This window comes from Porites lutea, chromosome 7 (assembly GCF_958299795.1).
Source record: "Porites lutea chromosome 7, jaPorLute2.1, whole genome shotgun sequence".
NCBI lineage: Eukaryota > Metazoa > Cnidaria > Anthozoa > Scleractinia > Poritidae > Porites > Porites lutea.
Window position 1 is genome coordinate 3812894 of NC_133207.1, and position 18604 is coordinate 3831497.

At 40.1% G+C, this 18604-nt stretch overlaps 1 protein-coding gene across 1 annotated transcript in view; it reads right to left on the minus strand.

The window, feature by feature from the left end:
* The window catches only part of LOC140942572 (pecanex-like protein 1), a 56423-nt gene that overhangs the window by 26195 nt on the left and 11624 nt on the right, over positions 1-18604 (minus strand). The window contains exons 12-23 of the mRNA XM_073391491.1: positions 18408-18440; positions 17617-17785; positions 16500-16610; positions 16212-16303; positions 14966-15072; positions 14086-14179; positions 13660-13752; positions 12327-12477; positions 11455-11590; positions 11011-11188; positions 9558-9666; positions 8488-8617 (exon numbers count right to left, since the gene is read on the minus strand). Coding sequence (XP_073247592.1) covers positions 8488-8617; positions 9558-9666; positions 11011-11188; positions 11455-11590; positions 12327-12477; positions 13660-13752; positions 14086-14179; positions 14966-15072; positions 16212-16303; positions 16500-16610; positions 17617-17785; positions 18408-18440 — 1403 coding nt within the window. The remainder of the gene's footprint in view (positions 1-8487; positions 8618-9557; positions 9667-11010; positions 11189-11454; positions 11591-12326; positions 12478-13659; positions 13753-14085; positions 14180-14965; positions 15073-16211; positions 16304-16499; positions 16611-17616; positions 17786-18407; positions 18441-18604) is intronic.

Here is an 18604-nt window from a genome sequence, read left to right on the forward strand (position 1 = left end):
GACAGGCTTCTAGCGCTGTTGTTGAGGATTAGATACAGACAACTGGTAACCTTGAAGAGGGCCTATCTAACTGTAACTGCGTTATGGATTGTGTCGGTTGTCTTTGCAGCAATACACTTTTGGAATTCCCAAGTAACAATATGGTATGCCTCTTTTCTTACATCACTGTCTTTAGTCCTATCGACTGCCTCTTTTGCGAAAATTTTCCACGCTCTGCGTCATCAACAAATACACCCGCAGAACCAAATTCACCAAGGACAGTCTAGCGATACAAATCTACTGAACGTGGCGCGCTACAGAAAGGCAGTATCGAGTGCACTATGGGTGCAGTTGGCATTAGTTATTTGCTATCTACCTATAAACATAGCGGAAGGTTTTTCAATTCATGGATTGTCCCCATCTGTTGTTATTGCTAAGGAGTTTACAGCGACTTTAGTCTACCTAAACTCAACATTAAACCCGATATTGTACTGCTGGAAGATGAATGAAATAAGACAAGCGGTAAAAGGAATAATTGGAGAACTTAAGAGTTTATTTTGTCTGCCTTGATAAGTTTCTTAGTTACTATTACTGCGTGCAGAAGACCAGAGCTTGAGCCACCACTACGACGGGAAGGACAAAATGGCATGGGCTTTAGTTTGGTTTCCGCATAATAACTGGGACGCCGTTTCAAATTGTGTTCAGCCCATAGACGGAGTCGACCATAAGGGAACATCTCTGATGCCAGGGGGACAATTCGTCCATTTCAGACGATGGCAAAGGCAATGTATCACAAACGCACAATAGTTTTTTCATATTTGGGCGTCTGCCAAAAAGAGTTTTTGAGATCGCTTGTTTTGATTCAAAGTTGCAATAGGCACGCAATACGTGCGAACGTAAACAAGCGAAGGGTTACTTTTTAGTTGTTGTTTTTTTTTTAACCAAAAAGCTGCAAGATAAGGAGGATTTGACAGGTGCAGTGTAATGCCGATCAGTTTTTCAGTCTACTTAAAAACACGGCAATGCCTGAGTTGAAGTTACCTTCTGACAGCCTTTCCACGCTAAATAAAATGAAGAAAACAAGGACAGTTAAGAAAAAAGACGGCTTGTGCAGTCAGTTGGCTTGTCAAGTCATGACCTTTGTGTCCAAACTCCTCACAAAACACACAATCTTTTCAAATTCGCAGACATGTTTTAGCAGAAACGTCTAGCTTCTCCAATGGTAGTTGCAAACGAATAAATAAGGTGTGCCAAGCCTGGGCCAAACGTCGAACTTTTCATGAGACGAACCAAACTGTAATTTTGGTCCACCAAAACTAAGTTAAGGTCGTCTGCTGGGTTAGATGTCGAACTTAGGACCCGTCGGACCAATCAACTGAATCAGATCAAAAAGTAATTTTAGCCAAACGAGGCTTAATATACATTATCATACAAACTTTTAATTTATTAGTTTAGTTGGTCGCATGTGAAGATGGACGTTTTTCCCGGAGACGCTCTTCAGACGAAGAAAAAGACAGCTTGTGCAGTCACCTTGACCTGCAAAATTCAGCTGGTATGTCAAGTCATGAATTTGTGTCAAAACCTCTCAGAAAAAAAACGCATCATGTACAGGTTTCAGTAGGAACGTCTACTTTCTTAAGTGTTTGTTAGAAAAGAATGAATAAGGTATGTTATGTATAGTGAATAGGCGGAATAATTAAAAAGAAGACAATAAGAAGAATGTAAAAACTGTACGTGGTAAAATAAACCTTTTCCCGCTTCTTTCCCGCCGGGGGTTCGCTGAACTCTTTATGCGTTATCAGTAATTTGCACAGCGTGTTGCTGATTTAAAAAAAAAAACGCCCTTACGCAAATTGTAAGAGAAAAACAGCTGCAGTTTGTAAATATGCACTTTTTGATTTTGGGGTTATTAGTTGAAAATAAAACTAGACTGGTTTGGAAATCCAAAGTTGGCAATCCATATACTAGGTAATATAATATCAAAATAAAAAGCTTATCCCAGCTGAAGCAAAAAATAAAACAAAATGAACAATTAACAATAGTTATGCAGAAAAGCCCTCATGTTCGCTTCATAATCAATATGGAACAGGCAAGATACGAGATAATAATCGTTGTTGTTACACCAGATCCTGTTGGCGACAACGGATTCCAGTTTAGTGACGGTTGATTTGACATTTTAAAGGTAGTGAGGTCATTTGTTTCGCTGTGGAGGCGAGGAAAGGAATGCATATTTTAAATAAATAACTAATATCCCCAGGAAACTAAGAGAAAGTAATGGAGCATTTCAAATCCCCAGAATTAACCGAGTGCTGATTACTTATTGCTAAAAAGACACCAAATAAATTATTTACTATCACAGTATATTTGTTATAGCTTTTAATAAAATAACTAAGATAGTACGCGCGTTCTGATTGGCCGAGAGGAGTGTTTGCATGAGAGTATGTAAACATGGTTGTGGGGTCAAGATGTTTAATTTGCTTTTCGCGCGCTAATCACGCGAGCACGAATTTGAAAATGTTTTTGAGTTCAAAACTTGACAAGTTAACTTTATTTAGCCATTCCTTCGTCGGCTGCAACTTTGAAAATCTTTACAAACAAGCTGTGTCAATTTTTTTCGCTTAAGTTGACATTTTAAGCGAGAAAAATCTGTATTTTGGAAAGTATCTTTCTGCTAAACAAGAACTGGTTACGCGTGAAAGACCTCGTGTACAAGACTTTGCGACTGGTTATAATTTCTCTTTTAATCAGTGCCATAACGACGAGTTTTGCGTTATTTCTCGTGAAAGTTATTTTATAAAAGCAATAGAAAACATTTTTCCTATGTTTGTATGGCCGGATATAAACACTTGAGGGGATGGGAGAATTCTCGACAGTTATGCAAACCCTCGACCTGTCTCAAATTCTCCCAACCCCTCTCGTGTTAACATCAGGCTATGCAAACACGGAAAACGTTTTCTATTGCTTTAATAAAAACGAGAAACACCTGTTACTGAAATGCAAACTGCAGAAAGATGACGGCGAGCCATTTCACCGCCGACGGAGAACAAGAAATATACGAAGAAATATTTTGCTCGTTACAATTTACCAGAAGAATACATAACCAGTTGATCTTTCTATTAGCGTTGAACACAATTCTGTCTGTAACCGCGTTTCTCGGCAATACTCTGATCCTACTAGCCCTCAAAAAAGTAGCATCTCTACACCCACCGTCCAAACTCTTGTATCGTAACCTAGCCGCAACTGATCTCTGTGTTGGTTTAGTTGTGGAACCTCTGAGTGTTACCTCCTTGATCGCTGCTGTAACTGGACGATGGAACATTTGTCGGTATGCATTTGTTGCAAATTATATCACAGGTTATATATTGTTTGGGGTGACTTTGTCAACTATAACGGCGATCAGCTTGGACAGACTTCTGGCGCTGTTGTTGAGGCTTCGATACAGACACTTCGTAACCTTGAAGCGGACGTATCTAGCTGTAACTGCTCTATGGATTGTGCCTGTTGTCTGTACAACAATGCACTTTTGGAATCACCAGATAACCGCATGGCACAGTTCTATACTTATATCATTTTCCCTGGCCTTGTCAACTGCCTTTTTCGCGAAAATTTTTCACGCTCTGCGTCATCAACAAATTCACCCACAGAACCAAATTCACCAAGGACAGTCTAGCGAAGCAAATCTACTGCACATGTCGCGCTACAGAAAGGCAGTATCGAGTGCACTGTGGGTGCAGTTGGCATTACTTATTTGCTATCTGCCGATAAGCATAGTGGAAGCTTTGACAATTCAAGGATTGTCCCAATCTGTTGTCATTGCTAAGGAGTTTGCAGGGACTCTATTCTACCTAAACTCGACATTAAACCCGATATTATACTGCTGGAAGATGAACGAAGTTAGACAAGTGGTGAAAGAAATAATTGGAGAACTTCGGTGTTTATTCTGTCTGCGTTGTTTAGATTGTTAGTTGCTGTCAGCGCGTACAGAAGAAGAGAGCTTGAGCCTCCAGGATGGCGAAATCAACAAGAAGGACAAAAAGGGATGGGCTTTGGTTTGGTTTCTGCGTAATCGCCCTAAAAGCCAGGTCCTTGATCGGACGATAAAGACGATGTCATGCATGCCGATTCGCACAATAAAGAACCTTAAGGCGTTATATACATTGGCTGGTGCCGATGTGATCGTCCGAGACTAAACACTTGTTTTAGTATCGCAGCGCAATTCGCACAAATACGTTTAGACTTAATAGAACAAATTGTAAGGTAGTTATACAGTAATGCTACAACAAATTCCAAAATAGGGATTATTACCAAGAAAACTATTTCGGGCTTAAATTTAGCGGCAATGTCCGGGGAAGATTCAAGACGCTCAATAAATGTAACGTGTTATCGCCTAGCCCGCATAACAGGTGTTATTTTTTCCCCGCGTCGCGCGTGTCTGGCGATCCTCCCTCGCTTTGCGCTTGTCTTCGCTCGACTGAAAAACGCGAAAAATAACTTTAATTTTTGTAGTCTTATCAAGTATAAGGTTCTGTTTTGTTTGTTTTGAAATTTTTCCTATACTGATAGCAGACTGTACATTGAGTTGACACACACATGACGACCCTTGTCAATATGCTGGTGTCCATCTCGGGTTACGGGTCGTTTCAGTACAAGTTGATTCGTTTGAGATCTAAATAGCTCCACGTCCTTGGCTTAAAGAACGAAGGTATTAACCATAATGTTTTTCTTGTTCACTCGCAAACTATACTTGAAGTGAACAAAATCTTTGTGCAATTTCACTGCTTGAGTTTGTATCGAAACGACCGGTTTCCCCGTCTCGCACAAAAAGCTCGTGGAGACTTGGCGAAGTGTTTATTTCGAACAAGTTACGCATTTGAAATGCGACAAGTATACAAGTATGCTGTGAAATAAATCTACATCGAGAATTTTGTTAGAGATGAAATTAAGAATCTGACTTACTTGTAGTCCTTCTCCCAAAACTTTAAAGAACGTAAAAGAATGTAAAAAGCGTACGTGATAAAATTAACATTTTCCGCTTCTTTCCCGCCAGGAGTTTGCTGAAATTTTCATGCGCTATCAGTATTGTGCACAGCGCCGTTGCTGAATTTTGAATAAACGCCCTCACGCAAATTGCAATTAAAAAAGCAGCTGCAGTTTGTAAATATGCCCTTTTTGATTTTAGGGTTATTAGTTTAAAATACAATTAAATTGATTTGGAAACCCAGAGTTTGAAATCCGCACAAGTAATATAACATCAAAACAAAAAGTTTATCCCAGGTGAAGGGAAAAATAAAACAAAATTAAAAATTAGCAATAGTTTTGCAGAAAAGCCCTAACATTGGCTCCAAAATCAATTTGGCAGATGCAGCTGGGCACGAGATAATAATCGCTTTCGTTAGGCTGCGTACAAACGGACGCAATAACTCCCAACGTTGCTGCGCCAACAATGCTAACCCTAAACCTGAGGTAAACAACTTTTCACGCAGAGCAGAAAAACTTGGGCAGTATAGGAAATAATGTTTCACGTCTTCAATAGATGCATCGCAAAGAACACAGGTAGATGAAGGACAGCAATTTTTCTGAAAAAGGTGATAACTTAAGGCACTAAAATTAAGTCTCAAACGAGTGTGAAAAATTGGCGCTAAATGATCTCCGATATAAAACAAAGAGCTGCGGGATTGAAAATGCAGGAATTTTAAAAGGTTGCGCTTGAACCTGGAGAAGACAATATGCGTGTCTCTAATGGAAGACTGTTCCACTCTTGAATCGATGAAAAGAGAAAAGATTTTTTTGTGCCTCTCAGTACGAACGAAGGGGAAGCAGAGATTATTGGCAGAACGGAGACTATAATTAGATCTTTCAGAAACGAAATTAGCACATTAATCATAACTATAACAAAATTCTCAAATCTGATTGGCTACCAACTGCCCTGATTTCAGCCTTGATAGGACAGTTAAATAGAACAGTACGCGTCATGCCTAAGTAATTGGACTGTACACGCCATCACGCGCGCTCTTAAATAGCCTTTTTTCACTGCTGGCAAAAAATAAGGTCTTGGAATTTTTAGTGTTTTGATTTAAAAAAAAGAGCCTTATATATCACAAATTTTGTTAAAGTTATGATTAATTGGTAACAGAACTTCGTGTCGTCCAATTCGGTCTGTAATCATACTAGTAACTAAACAAATCGGACGACCGAGTTGGACTCCACTCAGTCCTGTTACCATTACAAATCGCATAAATAAGGAGGGGCTAACTTATAAACCATTTTGTACATCAAACTAAGTTGATGAATTTTTCTTCTAACACTAAGTTCAACACAAGAAAGTTCATTTAATAGAGATACCCAGTTTGTATCTTTTAAAGCACCGGTTACAACCCTTGCGCCCTCTATTTGTAAGCTTTGTAACAAATTACTATCAGATTCAGGACATCCATCCCAAACCACATCAGCATATTCTAAGGATGAACGCACCAAGGATTTGAATAAAACTTCAAGTGTATAACGGCTCAAATTGTCTTTGAATGGCTTTAGGAGGTTTAACTTTTCTGAAGCTTTTTGATGAATTTTTAATATATGGGCTCGCCAAGATAAGTTAGAAGACAAGGTCAAACCAGGATGTTCATGAACTGTCACATCCTCAATAATACTATTGTTCAAAATCAAAGGGGGCTGCAAAGGCTTATCTCTTTTTGCCGAAAAAACAACTGATTTAGTCTTTGATTCATTCACAGTCACCAACCACCGTTTAGCCCAATCAGATATTGATGTCAAGTCATGATCAAGTCATGATGTTTGTTATAGCTTTATAAATATGAGAAACACCTGTCACTGAAATGCAAACTGCAGAAAGATGACGGCGAGCCATTTCACCGCCGATGGAAAACAAGAAAAATATGAGGAAATATTTTGCTCGTTAGAATTAACCAGAGGAATGCAAAGCCAGTTCATCTTTCTATTAGTGCTAAACACAATTCTGTCGGTCACCGCGTTTCTTGGCAATACTCTGATCTTACTAGCCCTCAAGAAAGAAACATCTCTTCATCCACCATCTAAACTCTTGTATCGTAACCTAGTCGCAACTGATCTCTGTGTTGGTTTCATTGTGGAACCTTTGAGTGTTACCTCCTTGATCGCTGCTGTAACTGGACGATGGAACACTTGTCGGTATGCATTTCTGGCAAATTATATCACAGGTTATATATTGTTTGGGGTGACTTTGTCAACTATAACGGCGATCAGCTTGGACAGACTTCTGGCGCTGCTGTTGGGGCTTCGATACAGACACTACGTAACCTTGAAGCGGACATACCTAGCTGTAACTGCTCTATGGATTGTGCCTGTTGTCTGTACAACAATGCACTTTTGGAATCACCAGATAACCGCATGGTACAGTTCTATGCTTACATCATTTTCCCTGGCCTTGTCAACTGCCTTTTTCGCAAAAATTTTTCACGCTCTGCGTCATCAACAGATTCACCCGCCGAACCAAATTCACCAGGGACAGTCCAGCGAAGCAAATCTACTGAACATGGCGCGCTACAGAAAGGCAGTATCGAGTGCACTGTGGGTGCAGTTGGCATTAGTTATTTGCTATCTGCCGATAAGCATAGTGGAGGCTTTGACAATTCAAGGATTGTCCCCATCTGTTGTCATTGCTAAGGAGTTTGCAGCGACTCTATTCTACCTAAACTCAACATTAAACCCGATATTATACTGCTTGAAGATGAATGAAGTTAGACAAGCGGTCAAAGGAATAATTGGAGAACTTGGGTGTTTATTCTGTTTACGTTGTTTAGTTTGTTAGTTGCTGTCAGCGCGTACAGAAGAAGAGAGCTTGAGCCTCCAGGACGGCGACGTTAACGAGAAAGACAAAAAGGGATGGGCTTTAGTTTGGTTTCTGGATAATCGCCCTAAAAGCAAGGTCCTTGTTCAGGCGGTAGAGACGATGCCATGCGTGCCGATTCGCACAATAAAGACGATCGCAATCGCCTGAATAGATCTTAAGACTGGCTATATATACATCGGCTGGTACCGATGTAATCGTCCGGGGCTTAAACAATAGTTTTATAATCGCAGCGCAATTCGCACCAATACGTTTAGATTTAACAGAACAAATTGCAAGTTAATCAGTATACGGTGGTGCTACAACTAATTCCAACATGGGGATTATTACCGCGAAAAATAATTCGGGCTTCAATTTAGCGGCAATGCCCCTGTAAGATTCAAGAACGAGCTTAAAGCTTAAAGAACGAAGATATTCACCATACTGTTTTTCTTGTTCACTCGCAAACTATACTCGAAGTGAACAAAATCTTTGTGCAATTTCACTGCTTGAGTTTGTATCGAAACGACCGGTTTGCCCGTCTTGCACAAAAAGTTCCCGGAGACTTGGCGAAGTGTTTTTTTCGAACAAGTTACGCATTTGAAATGCGACAAGTATACAAGTATGCTGCGAAATAAATCTACATCGAGAATTTTGTTACAGATGAAATGAAGAATCTGACTTACTTGTAGTCCTTCTCCCAGAACTTTACAGGTCGAACGTATGAAGTAATGAATATGGCACTTCCCAGGAAAGGATTCAATGGTGCAGACACGATTGAAGATACTAAAGCTTGGAAAAACAGCATGGCGGAGTCTGAAGACAAGTAGTCAAGGAAACAAGCACATTCAGATTAACTTTAACCAATCACGACAGACCTAGTCAATCCAATGAACCAATCAGAACAAAAGGCGAAAGCGCCCAGCCAGCAAAAAGCGCGGGAAACACGACCTAGCAATCACGACAGCTTTGAAATTTAAAACTTATTTGGCCAATCATCAACCTGGATAACCCAATGAGCCAATCAGAACCCAAAACGAGAGCTTACAGCCGCCACCAGGCGCGAAAAAGACGAGTAAGCAAATCAAGGGTGCTTTGAATTTAAGAATAACTTTGGCCAATCAGAACAGACCTTGACAATCTAATGCGCCAATCATAACTCAAAGAAGAAGTATACAACCGCTTGAATAGCTTAAATAGCTTGAGCCAAGAGGGTTGAGTGTCGTTCTGAATAGAAGCCGTTGGTGATAGTGAATGACGTTTGAGGCACTCGTACCAAACGTCAGTGTGTCGTTCAAGTAAAGCAAATTAATCGGAAGTCTGGCTCTAAAGGAAAAAGGCAAGATTAGGCCGATATTTCAACGGGTACCGATGGTCTTCAGGACCAGCGCCAAACCGAAGGATACAACACCTATTAAACTTTAACGTAAACGTAAATAGTAAATAGAGAGGTTCAAGCATCACGTTTACGTCAAACGGCAAACGCGAATTTGCACCGGGTGACCAAGTCTCCTCTTTACTTGTCGTTTATTGCTCTTTATTTCTAAACCTAAATTAGTAATTTCACGCAATTTTTTATCCATAAAATTGTTTTGAGCTGTTTCTATCTGCTCATTTTCTATTGAGAAATTCTCAACTTGAATCTGACGTTTGCAGTTTGCCGTAAACGTGAAGCTTAAAATCTCTAATGGTCCTCTAGTTCGCATGACAAAAATGTTCCGTGGTTTTTACCCTTCATATTTATTTTAAAGGATACGAGGAACACTAAAAGGCTGAGCGAACGCGTGGAATGCAGAGCCCCACGTGATCTGCCAAGGCGCTATATACGTCACCACGAAACGAACCTTTAGGATAAGCTCATATAACTGCAATAGAAACAAAATAAGAAATATCAGCCATGTGGAGGTCGCGCGTGGGACGGGCCCCCGGAGTGTTGTGCGAACTGCGGTGATTTTGTTGCAAATAGTTATGGTGATTGCTGGGACTCACATTGTGAAAAATCAGAAGTCCCACTCCATAACCAATGAGTCCCAGTTCAAAAACACAAGGAGTCACGTTTGGGTCTTTATGTAACTAGACAGTTAATCTGGAGACAGACGCCAAATCGCTTTATTGCAGTTCACTGAATTTAAAATACAGTCCTTTCATATGTTTTAAGCACAAAAAAGACTTAAATAAATATGAATCATTAAACAACAGCCACAGAAATCACACGAATAGGATATTCTACCAAAAAATCTTCAAATCTATCGATCGTTCTTTGCGTCCTACGGAACGCATGCCATGAATTATTTTGCGTCTTTGGGGATTTTTATGCGTCAGGGACGCAGGACAAAGAGGTAACAAAATCACTGGGACTGCACTATGGAACCACACCACGGTGAGGCAAAATGACTTTAGCATTATGTTTATGAGGTTTACATTCAGTGGGATATTTTAACGCGAGCAAATGGGTCTAAACTATATAGTGAAAGGTGAATATTTCTTTAGACCTTCCTCTCCTCGGAAACACTTCGCGCTAGAGCAAAGTTTTGTTGAAAAATGGCGACAACATGTGTGCAGTTTCAGTTATCAAACACTTAAACTAATTCCTATCAACTTAAGTCAGCAGGGCAGAGGTAAAGTTTTAAACTTTAAACAGTTAAAATTACATCCTTAAGCTTTGGAAGCGGGGGAGGGGTATCCGGTAATCCGGCCGGAAACTGAACCGGGGCCTACAGCTCTGAAGTTTCAGACTCAACCAGTTGAGCTGGCCAAAGTGATGGGCAATTTGACAGCAGGCCAATTAGAGACCTTTAGATTCGAGGACTAGAACGACTACGAGATTTGATTGAAATTGTTTTCGCGTATTCTCAAAAAATAGACACCCCAGAGAGCTTCATTGAACTTTTGAATCACCAGAAACGTTAGCCCTGTTATCTTTATCGGAGGAGGTTGAGCCCTCTTCTATCGCAAAATTCTAAAACTTTTACTATTTGTTAACCTGTTCCGCCACTACGATATTCTCGCTAAAACTCATAGCAGAATGACGATGGGTATCACGTTTTCCCGCCAAAGTGACGCTGGCTCACGCGCGCGCACTACTTAGTATTGAGAAAATCCAGTACTCGTAAGCGTCCTCGTTTAAGAATCTAACTATTGGCTGTTAACTCAATGACAAGCTTAAAATGCCTGTGGTATTACGGCGACCAGTTTTTCCTCCCACTCACCTTGCTAATAAATATGGACATAAAGAAATAGTCCACAACAAAAGTCTCGGAGGAATGACTGTAGTCAAAGTGAAAGAAGAGCACTGTCCATAGAAGCACTATATGCTGACGAGAGGGATCTGAGAACGATGAACGAAGTAGCTTCAACCCCATGATACAGATGACTGCTGGGCCACCACTGAAACGTAACAACAGATCCTTTTTAGGCTGAAAAAAAATCGAAAGATATCCCGTACATGCTTTCCTATGTTGCTTGGAAATGTGAATAAATTGTATTGCATTGCATAGCACTGCATTGCATTGCATTGTATTGTATTGTGTACAACATAAAGAATAATAGCCTAAACGGATATAAAAATTCTCAACCTACAGACTAGTGTTAAGATTTCTCACACTAGTAGACAACATCCAATAGGGAAAAAGGTTACACAATATTTCACTTACTAAGGGCCAAAGTTCTCGACAATTTTGCTGGCATTTGATGTAAGAGCACTCAAGAACACAGCAGGATATATTATGTTCCTTTCCACAAAGTTCATCCAAACATGTACCCACTCATGAACCATTATCTTTGCTGCCGCTGGAAAAGAAAACAAAATGATTGGCTCGATGTGTAAGCTAATGATCAGTCAAATAGTGGAATGTAAGTCCTCTCAATTTCTAGCCTCGTCCCTGGTCAATTTGCGCTATATCCTCGCTATTGTAGGTTCTTCGTAAACACGTTGCATGCGTTTAAATTGCACAGTGTAAAGATCTGACTGAGCTATCTCCCTCCTAATCTCAACATTCAATTATTTGCAGATTCTGTGACTGGAAGACTGATCTGTGTTATATATCTGGAAGTTAACTATTGAGATAAAGGCTCTGAGCGATTTGTGAGGCTCGAAATATAGCACAATCAGATAATGCACGCAAACAGTGGAAGGTACTTTGAACAAAACGCATCGAAGTTATTGTTCCTAATCTAAAATGGCAATGGGTAGCCTGGTTTACAGTCATCCTGCATCAACTGTCATGCGAACCATCAATACTGTCGTGCTCGGCTCCAAAAAGGGGTCGCATCGGGATTGAGGTCCGGATCTTTCATAGTCATACGGGACAAAAGAATGGTCATGTGCTCTAAGATCACGTGAAAAACGCACGCACGTCCGACGAGGACGTCAGAAGAATGTCGAAGAGTTCGGTCCCAAGAAATTTTGGCCAAGTCTATTATTTTCCAGAGCAGTTATTAAGCTTTATAGTAGACTGGGGACATTTTTGGTGCTACAAGCACTACCATTTTGCTAATATGCAAAAACACCTGTACTGGTACCAACCTTTAACTTCATATTGGTTATACTCTCGGCTGCGTAAGAAGGGTCTGGCAAAACACAACCAGGGTAACGGTTTGTGGAGCTGCGGCCACAGATAATGATTAAGGATTCCCAGAAAGCCAGCCACAGCATACAGGACATAACTCACATAAGGCTACAGAGAAATAAAACAGAGCATGCGTTGAATCTCTTAAGGGTCTAGCTGCTAAATGGGGAGCAGGGGTGGCGCAGTGGTGAGAGCACTTGCCTCCCACCAGTGCGGCCCGGGTTCAAATCCAGGCGTCGACGCCATATGTGGGTTAAGTTTGTTGTTGGTTCTTTCCTTTGCTCCGAGAGGTTTTTCTCCGAGTACTCCGGTTTTCCCCTCTCCTCAAAAACCAACATTTTCAAGTTCCAATTCGACCAGGAATCAGGTAGACGAAGAACCATTATGTGTGTACCTCCAAATCGTTATTTATTTACTTTATTTATTTATTATTTATGTAACGTTACAAAGTTTCTTCTCTATCTGCACTATCTCACCGGAAATTGCACTGTAATGAAGCCTATGACGTCGAAAACACATTCAGTGCGAGACCCCAAGAAAGGAAGGTCAGGCAGGGGTGATCACACTTCATACTGTTATCTTATTACACCCCTCTCCACCGCAGAAGCCTCTCTGTAGGGAGCTTAAGCAACGACGAAGGGGACATCAACGAGAACGGCAAAAAAGTAACAGGTTCTGATTAGCAAAACAACAACTTTGCACGTGCATCACGCTTTTTTATACATTTCTTAGACGTCGTTGCACGACCACACCGTTAAAGCGCCTAATTTCATGTTTCGTCGAGGACGGGAACTCAAGACAACAACTTTCTTATTCTTTTCCTGAACTTTGATACAGTCCTTTAGAATTCAACTCCAAACGAAGTTGCGAACATTTGACGAATTAAACGAGATGGAATAAGGCGCGATAAAGTTTGAGGCAGCGGGAATTCACTTTTTAAGTGACGTTTTCGCAGCCGTCGCCGTTGTTGATGCTTAAGCTCCCTTGTGTTGTAGGGAGACTGGGGAGAGGGAAAGGCGCGCGGGGGACGATGGGAAGGGAAAAGAGAGACTCTCGCCTTTCCACTCTTCCCATAGTCCAACGCGCACTTACTATTTATAATCATTTCTATTTTCACTGGAATACCCAGCGAGAGCCTCTGCATATTGTTGCATCCTTCTTGAAAAGCAATGTGAAAGAATGCGAAGTGGCCATGAAGAGCACTTCTTTGCTTTCCTGTTTTCTGGTAGACATATATGGCCAAATTGAGGTGATAGCTTATTTCTAATCGATCAAAAAACGGTTTCATACCTGGAGGGCAGTGAACACTGTACTCAAATGAATAGCAAAGACAAAAATCAGAATCAATATACAGCACACCACATCATTCTGTAAACGTTTTGCCTGAAAAATTAAATTAAAAAAAGGATAGAGCGCATTTCAAAATCTAAATGCAGCTTAAATTTTAAATATTAGAATCGAGACGAACAATTAACTTATAAGATGTATTAAATAGAGATCCGCTGTTCAAAATTCGACCGGAAATTTTCCGGAACAAACAGACAACCTTCCGAAGTATTCCGCTTTTTCCGTTCCAACCGCTTAAAACAGAAATTCCCGTTCCATTTGCGTAATTCCTAATCTTATCCATTGGATATCGATTTATCAGGTGGATAGTGCTATCCAGCAATTGAACAAGAGTTTTAAGGAAGGCATATGTCAACAAAATGAACTTACCACAGTTGCTCTAAGTTTTTCCGGCAGAGGGTCGACGAAATCTTCGTCGTTTTCATTAACGGCCTCTTTGCCGCAGGCTTTCCTTAACACTGATCTAAACAAACAAACAAACATACAAAGAAAAAAAAAGAAACAAGAGCTAAACAAAACGTTTTATTGACTTTACAGTTCCAACACCCCACCAAACCCCTGCCTCAATTCTTCAATCAAGGAATGCTAAACTTGTTAACCAGTTCACTTCCAGAGTCAATGACGAACCTTGTGATTTGAGTGTGTGGATGAAATCCTATGGTGTGAACATTCAATTCAAATGAAACCTCTTCAGTAGTACTTTCACATGGTACTATTTATTTAGTATGTACTTCCAACTTTTGAATCTGTGATGAAATCCTATGGTGTTACCATTCAAATGAAATCTCGTCAGCAGGACTTTCACATGGTACTATTTATTTAGTATGTAGTTCTAACTTTTGAGTCTGCGGATGAAATCCTATGGTGTGACCATTCAAATAAAACCTCTTCAGCAGTACTTTCACATGGTACTATTTATTTAGTATGTAGTTCTAACTTTTGAGTCTGTGGATGAAATCCTATGGTGTTACCATTCAAATAAAACCTCTTCAGCAGTACTTTCACATGGTACTATTTATTTAGTATATAGTTCTAACTTTTGAGTCTGTGGATGAAATCCTATGGTGTGACCATTCAAATGAAACCTCTTCAGCAGTACTTTCATATGGTACTATTTGTTAAATAGCATTTTACAAAATAAAATTTGGAAATTTTTGGTTGGACTTTGACAGACTTTGATGACCTGTGGGCGGGGAATGAAAGGGTTAACGACGAAGGCTATAAATCACCCACGATACCAAGTTCTTACCGTAAAACAGTTGGATCACTGGCGCTGCGACTGAGGTGATAAGAGATAGCTACAAGCAGACCACTGAACACTGAAAACAGTACATACTGACCACCTTCAACGCCATTCTACAACGTAAAACAAACTTGATATAACCTGATACTAACGCAATACTAACAGTACCACTGAGTAAACTCTCTTGAAAGCTGAAACCCCGGCACATAAGACACCACATTATACTGAAAAAAAAAATTTCCCTGATAAGACAACAAAGCCCAAAAGGACATTTCATTGTAAACAATAAATACTTGTGAGCGCCACCATATTGAACATTCCTGACTTTGTTTTCGCTATTAATAAATGTTATTCTAGAAGAAGAAACGGGCAACAACCATACGACGTCAGTGAAATTGAAAATGGTTGTTGCAGGAAATAATCGATAGTCTAACTGGATACTTGTCAAAACGCAAAAGCCAAAAACGGATTATGCACGCCCAATCGACAAGGATCCAAACAAAGGGCACCCCCAAATTTTTCTGGCTTGTTCGAAAACAATCCCACCTATTTCCCAAAACGTAACAGCAATTTGTGATTAGAGCGGAGGTTCTAAAACCAATTTCGTTCGTTCATGTATTTCTGTAAACGATTCAAAAGACACACGCTAACACAGTAGACAGATGGTTCTAAGACTGTTGCTTGTAAGGAGACTTGTGTTGCAATGAAAACAATGATGTAGCAAGCAATTAACATGGGCTAATCTTATATCAAGTTTCAAGTATTCCGCGCGAAAACAAATTACTTTTGTTAGAATGATTCAGTCCATTCGCTACTTTTAGGACATTTATTCCCTACAGATTCGCTGTGTTACACTTCACATAACGAGAAGAAAAACAGAACGAAACGGAACTAATACCGTAAAATTCCGAAAATAAGCCCCTCCATATACAAGCCCCCCCAGGGGCTTGTACTTGGAAAATTGCCCTCAAATACAATGTAAAACAAAGCAAAAACGGTAAATTTACTTCCAACTATAAGGCTAGCCCAATTGATTTTGAAACGCAAATTTCCCTCCGTAGATAAGCCCCTCTGAATACAAGCCGCTCAAAAAGGGCCTTTGAAAAATATAAGCCCCGAGGCTTATTTTCTGAATTTTACGGTATGTCAAACACATGTCAAAAGTTCACTGTGAAATTAGTCAATCAGAAATGTTCATTGAACAGCATAGATTATCACATGCAATTCCAACAACTTTGGCATTGGCGCTTACCAGCATTGCTCCATAGCAGAAACCATACAGAAAGCCGACGGCTAAAATATTGCGAAAAAAGCTCCATAAAGCACCTCTTAGACTTGTTATAGCTGGAAAGCAATAAAAACATTGTTTGATTACACGTATTTACTGTGATAAACCAGTTTTGCTGTCATATGCGTGATACAGAAACTATATGCACATAATTATCAATATACGTCTTCATAAGACATTTTGCATCCAATCAAGTTTCAGTTCCATGGCTAATCCCAAAAACGTATCACTGGAAATCACTGGCGATCCTACCATTTCCTCCAAAAACATGCATGTCCAGCTGCTCAAGAGCATACATGAGAAATGTGTTAACTTGAGGCAACAGGCCAACAAGAAAGATCAATGGGAAACCAAGTATAAAACCTGCAAGGAAAGGAACAAAACTATCTTAGTTAAACTGGACTGGAGCAGTTGTTGTTGTTGTTTTGCTTTCTAAACCAATAGAGTTAAACAGGTTGTACCGTTGGCGATTATTTCAGGGAAACAAAGTCTTTCGAATCGTTTATTCAATCAATTTTTTAAGCGATAAATAAGGGCTGTTGAAAACCAATTAGATTCGAGCATTTGAAAACACTAGAGGTATATATTAGTCAGTATAAAGGTTTAAAGGTTTGTTTATAGTGGAAAGTGCACTTAGCTTATCCAGCTAGTTTACAAGCACTCCACTCAAATACTTAGAGACAAATAATTCAAATACAACATAACAGAATTAAAAACCCCAACTGGCAGGAGGCAACCGACAGACCATTTTCGATATATGAAAATTCATACTTGGCACGGAGGCTGGGGGAATAAAACAACATGACTTCTTTTGTTTTATTCCCTAAGCCTTGCAGCCGAGTATGAATTTTACTGATATATCGGAATTGGTCTGTTGGCTATTTACAAGCGTGGCCAAGGATTTGAACTCGGGACGACTGAGAACAAATCCAGCAAGTGGCCAGAGCGGGACTCGAACCCGGGACCGCCGGATTGCAAGTCCGACGCGCTGACCACTCGGCCACGCTGCCTATTTAAAAGCATCGCTCTATTATTCGCCACTATAGAAAGTAGAAGGAAACCAGAAAGAGTTAATTGTCACAAAGACTTGTGGGATCGTTACTGAAGACGCGCCAATCAGCTATTGGCCAATTTTTTTTCCCTGTCCACAGTAACAGTCCCACAAGTCTTTGCGAAAGTTAACGCGTCCCAATCTCCATCTCATTTCTAAAGCGATGAATTGTTTATGTTTGTTTACAGCTGTTTTTAAAAACCAGCGCGGAACTTGCCTGTAGCTACATCGCAGATACATAAAATACATAACAATGAAAGCAAACTAACGCACAAACAAAGTCTCAGGTATTGTTCTTCGTGCTTGAGTATGACTTACCGAGCAGAAAATCTCTTGTATAGGAGATCGTGGAATTAGTAGCAAACGGAATGCCATACACGGTAAATGTTGATATGTCAGTCTTCTGTGCTTTATCCAAGACAAGGATACAGATAGCTAAAGCACAGAAGTATGTGGGCCGGCTGAATACAATCATGTGATTGTGACCCTGTAAAAAGACAAGAACCATCTTGTGTTAATACTTTGACAGAACCATTATTTGGAAGAAGGAGGATTCTTATACCAGAAACCTCAGAAAAAATTCCAAGCTCCAGGTGAGACTGGAACTCTTGACTCTCCGAGTTCTAGTTCGGACGCTCTAACTACTGAGCTACCGGAGGCTCTATGGCGAGTAGAATCAAAATTTAATTATAACTACACCAGTCATATTATGAAAATTGACTAGCGGAAGTTAATCTTTTCTCTCTTTCAATGCTCTTGACTCGATAACTTCAGGGTACTTTAAATCAAACATAAACTATCAAACTCTTTGTGGCAGATAGAAGCGTTCCATCAAGCAAATCACATAACTCATCTGGTGTACTACCCATAACGTGCAGGACATCAGCTCAACTCGTTATTCCTCGAAAAACCAACTTTTACAAACCAGGGTAGCACTTGAGGTTGATTTTCATATGATCGTTACGATCGCTACAAAAATCTAGCCATGGTAGCGATCTAAGCTATCGTTTTTCCAGGCACATCCGTCATTTTGAGTCTATACTAGGCAACTACATCGAAAGTGGTCAAAAACCGCACAAGGAAAATATAAGATTAACAAACACACTTACATGAGTTGGAGAGGCAGCATCAGGCTGAACACTCTGTACAGAAAAAAACAGAGACGCACATAGTAAGTATACCAATGCAAGAAAATCAACCTTGTTTTAGAAAAGTGAAGTCAAAACCGTTGGTGATTTTCAGCCGTTTTTCGGTCGTCTGTCGGCCGTTTGTCAGGCAACTTTTGACCAGGTGCTGGCCTACTGTT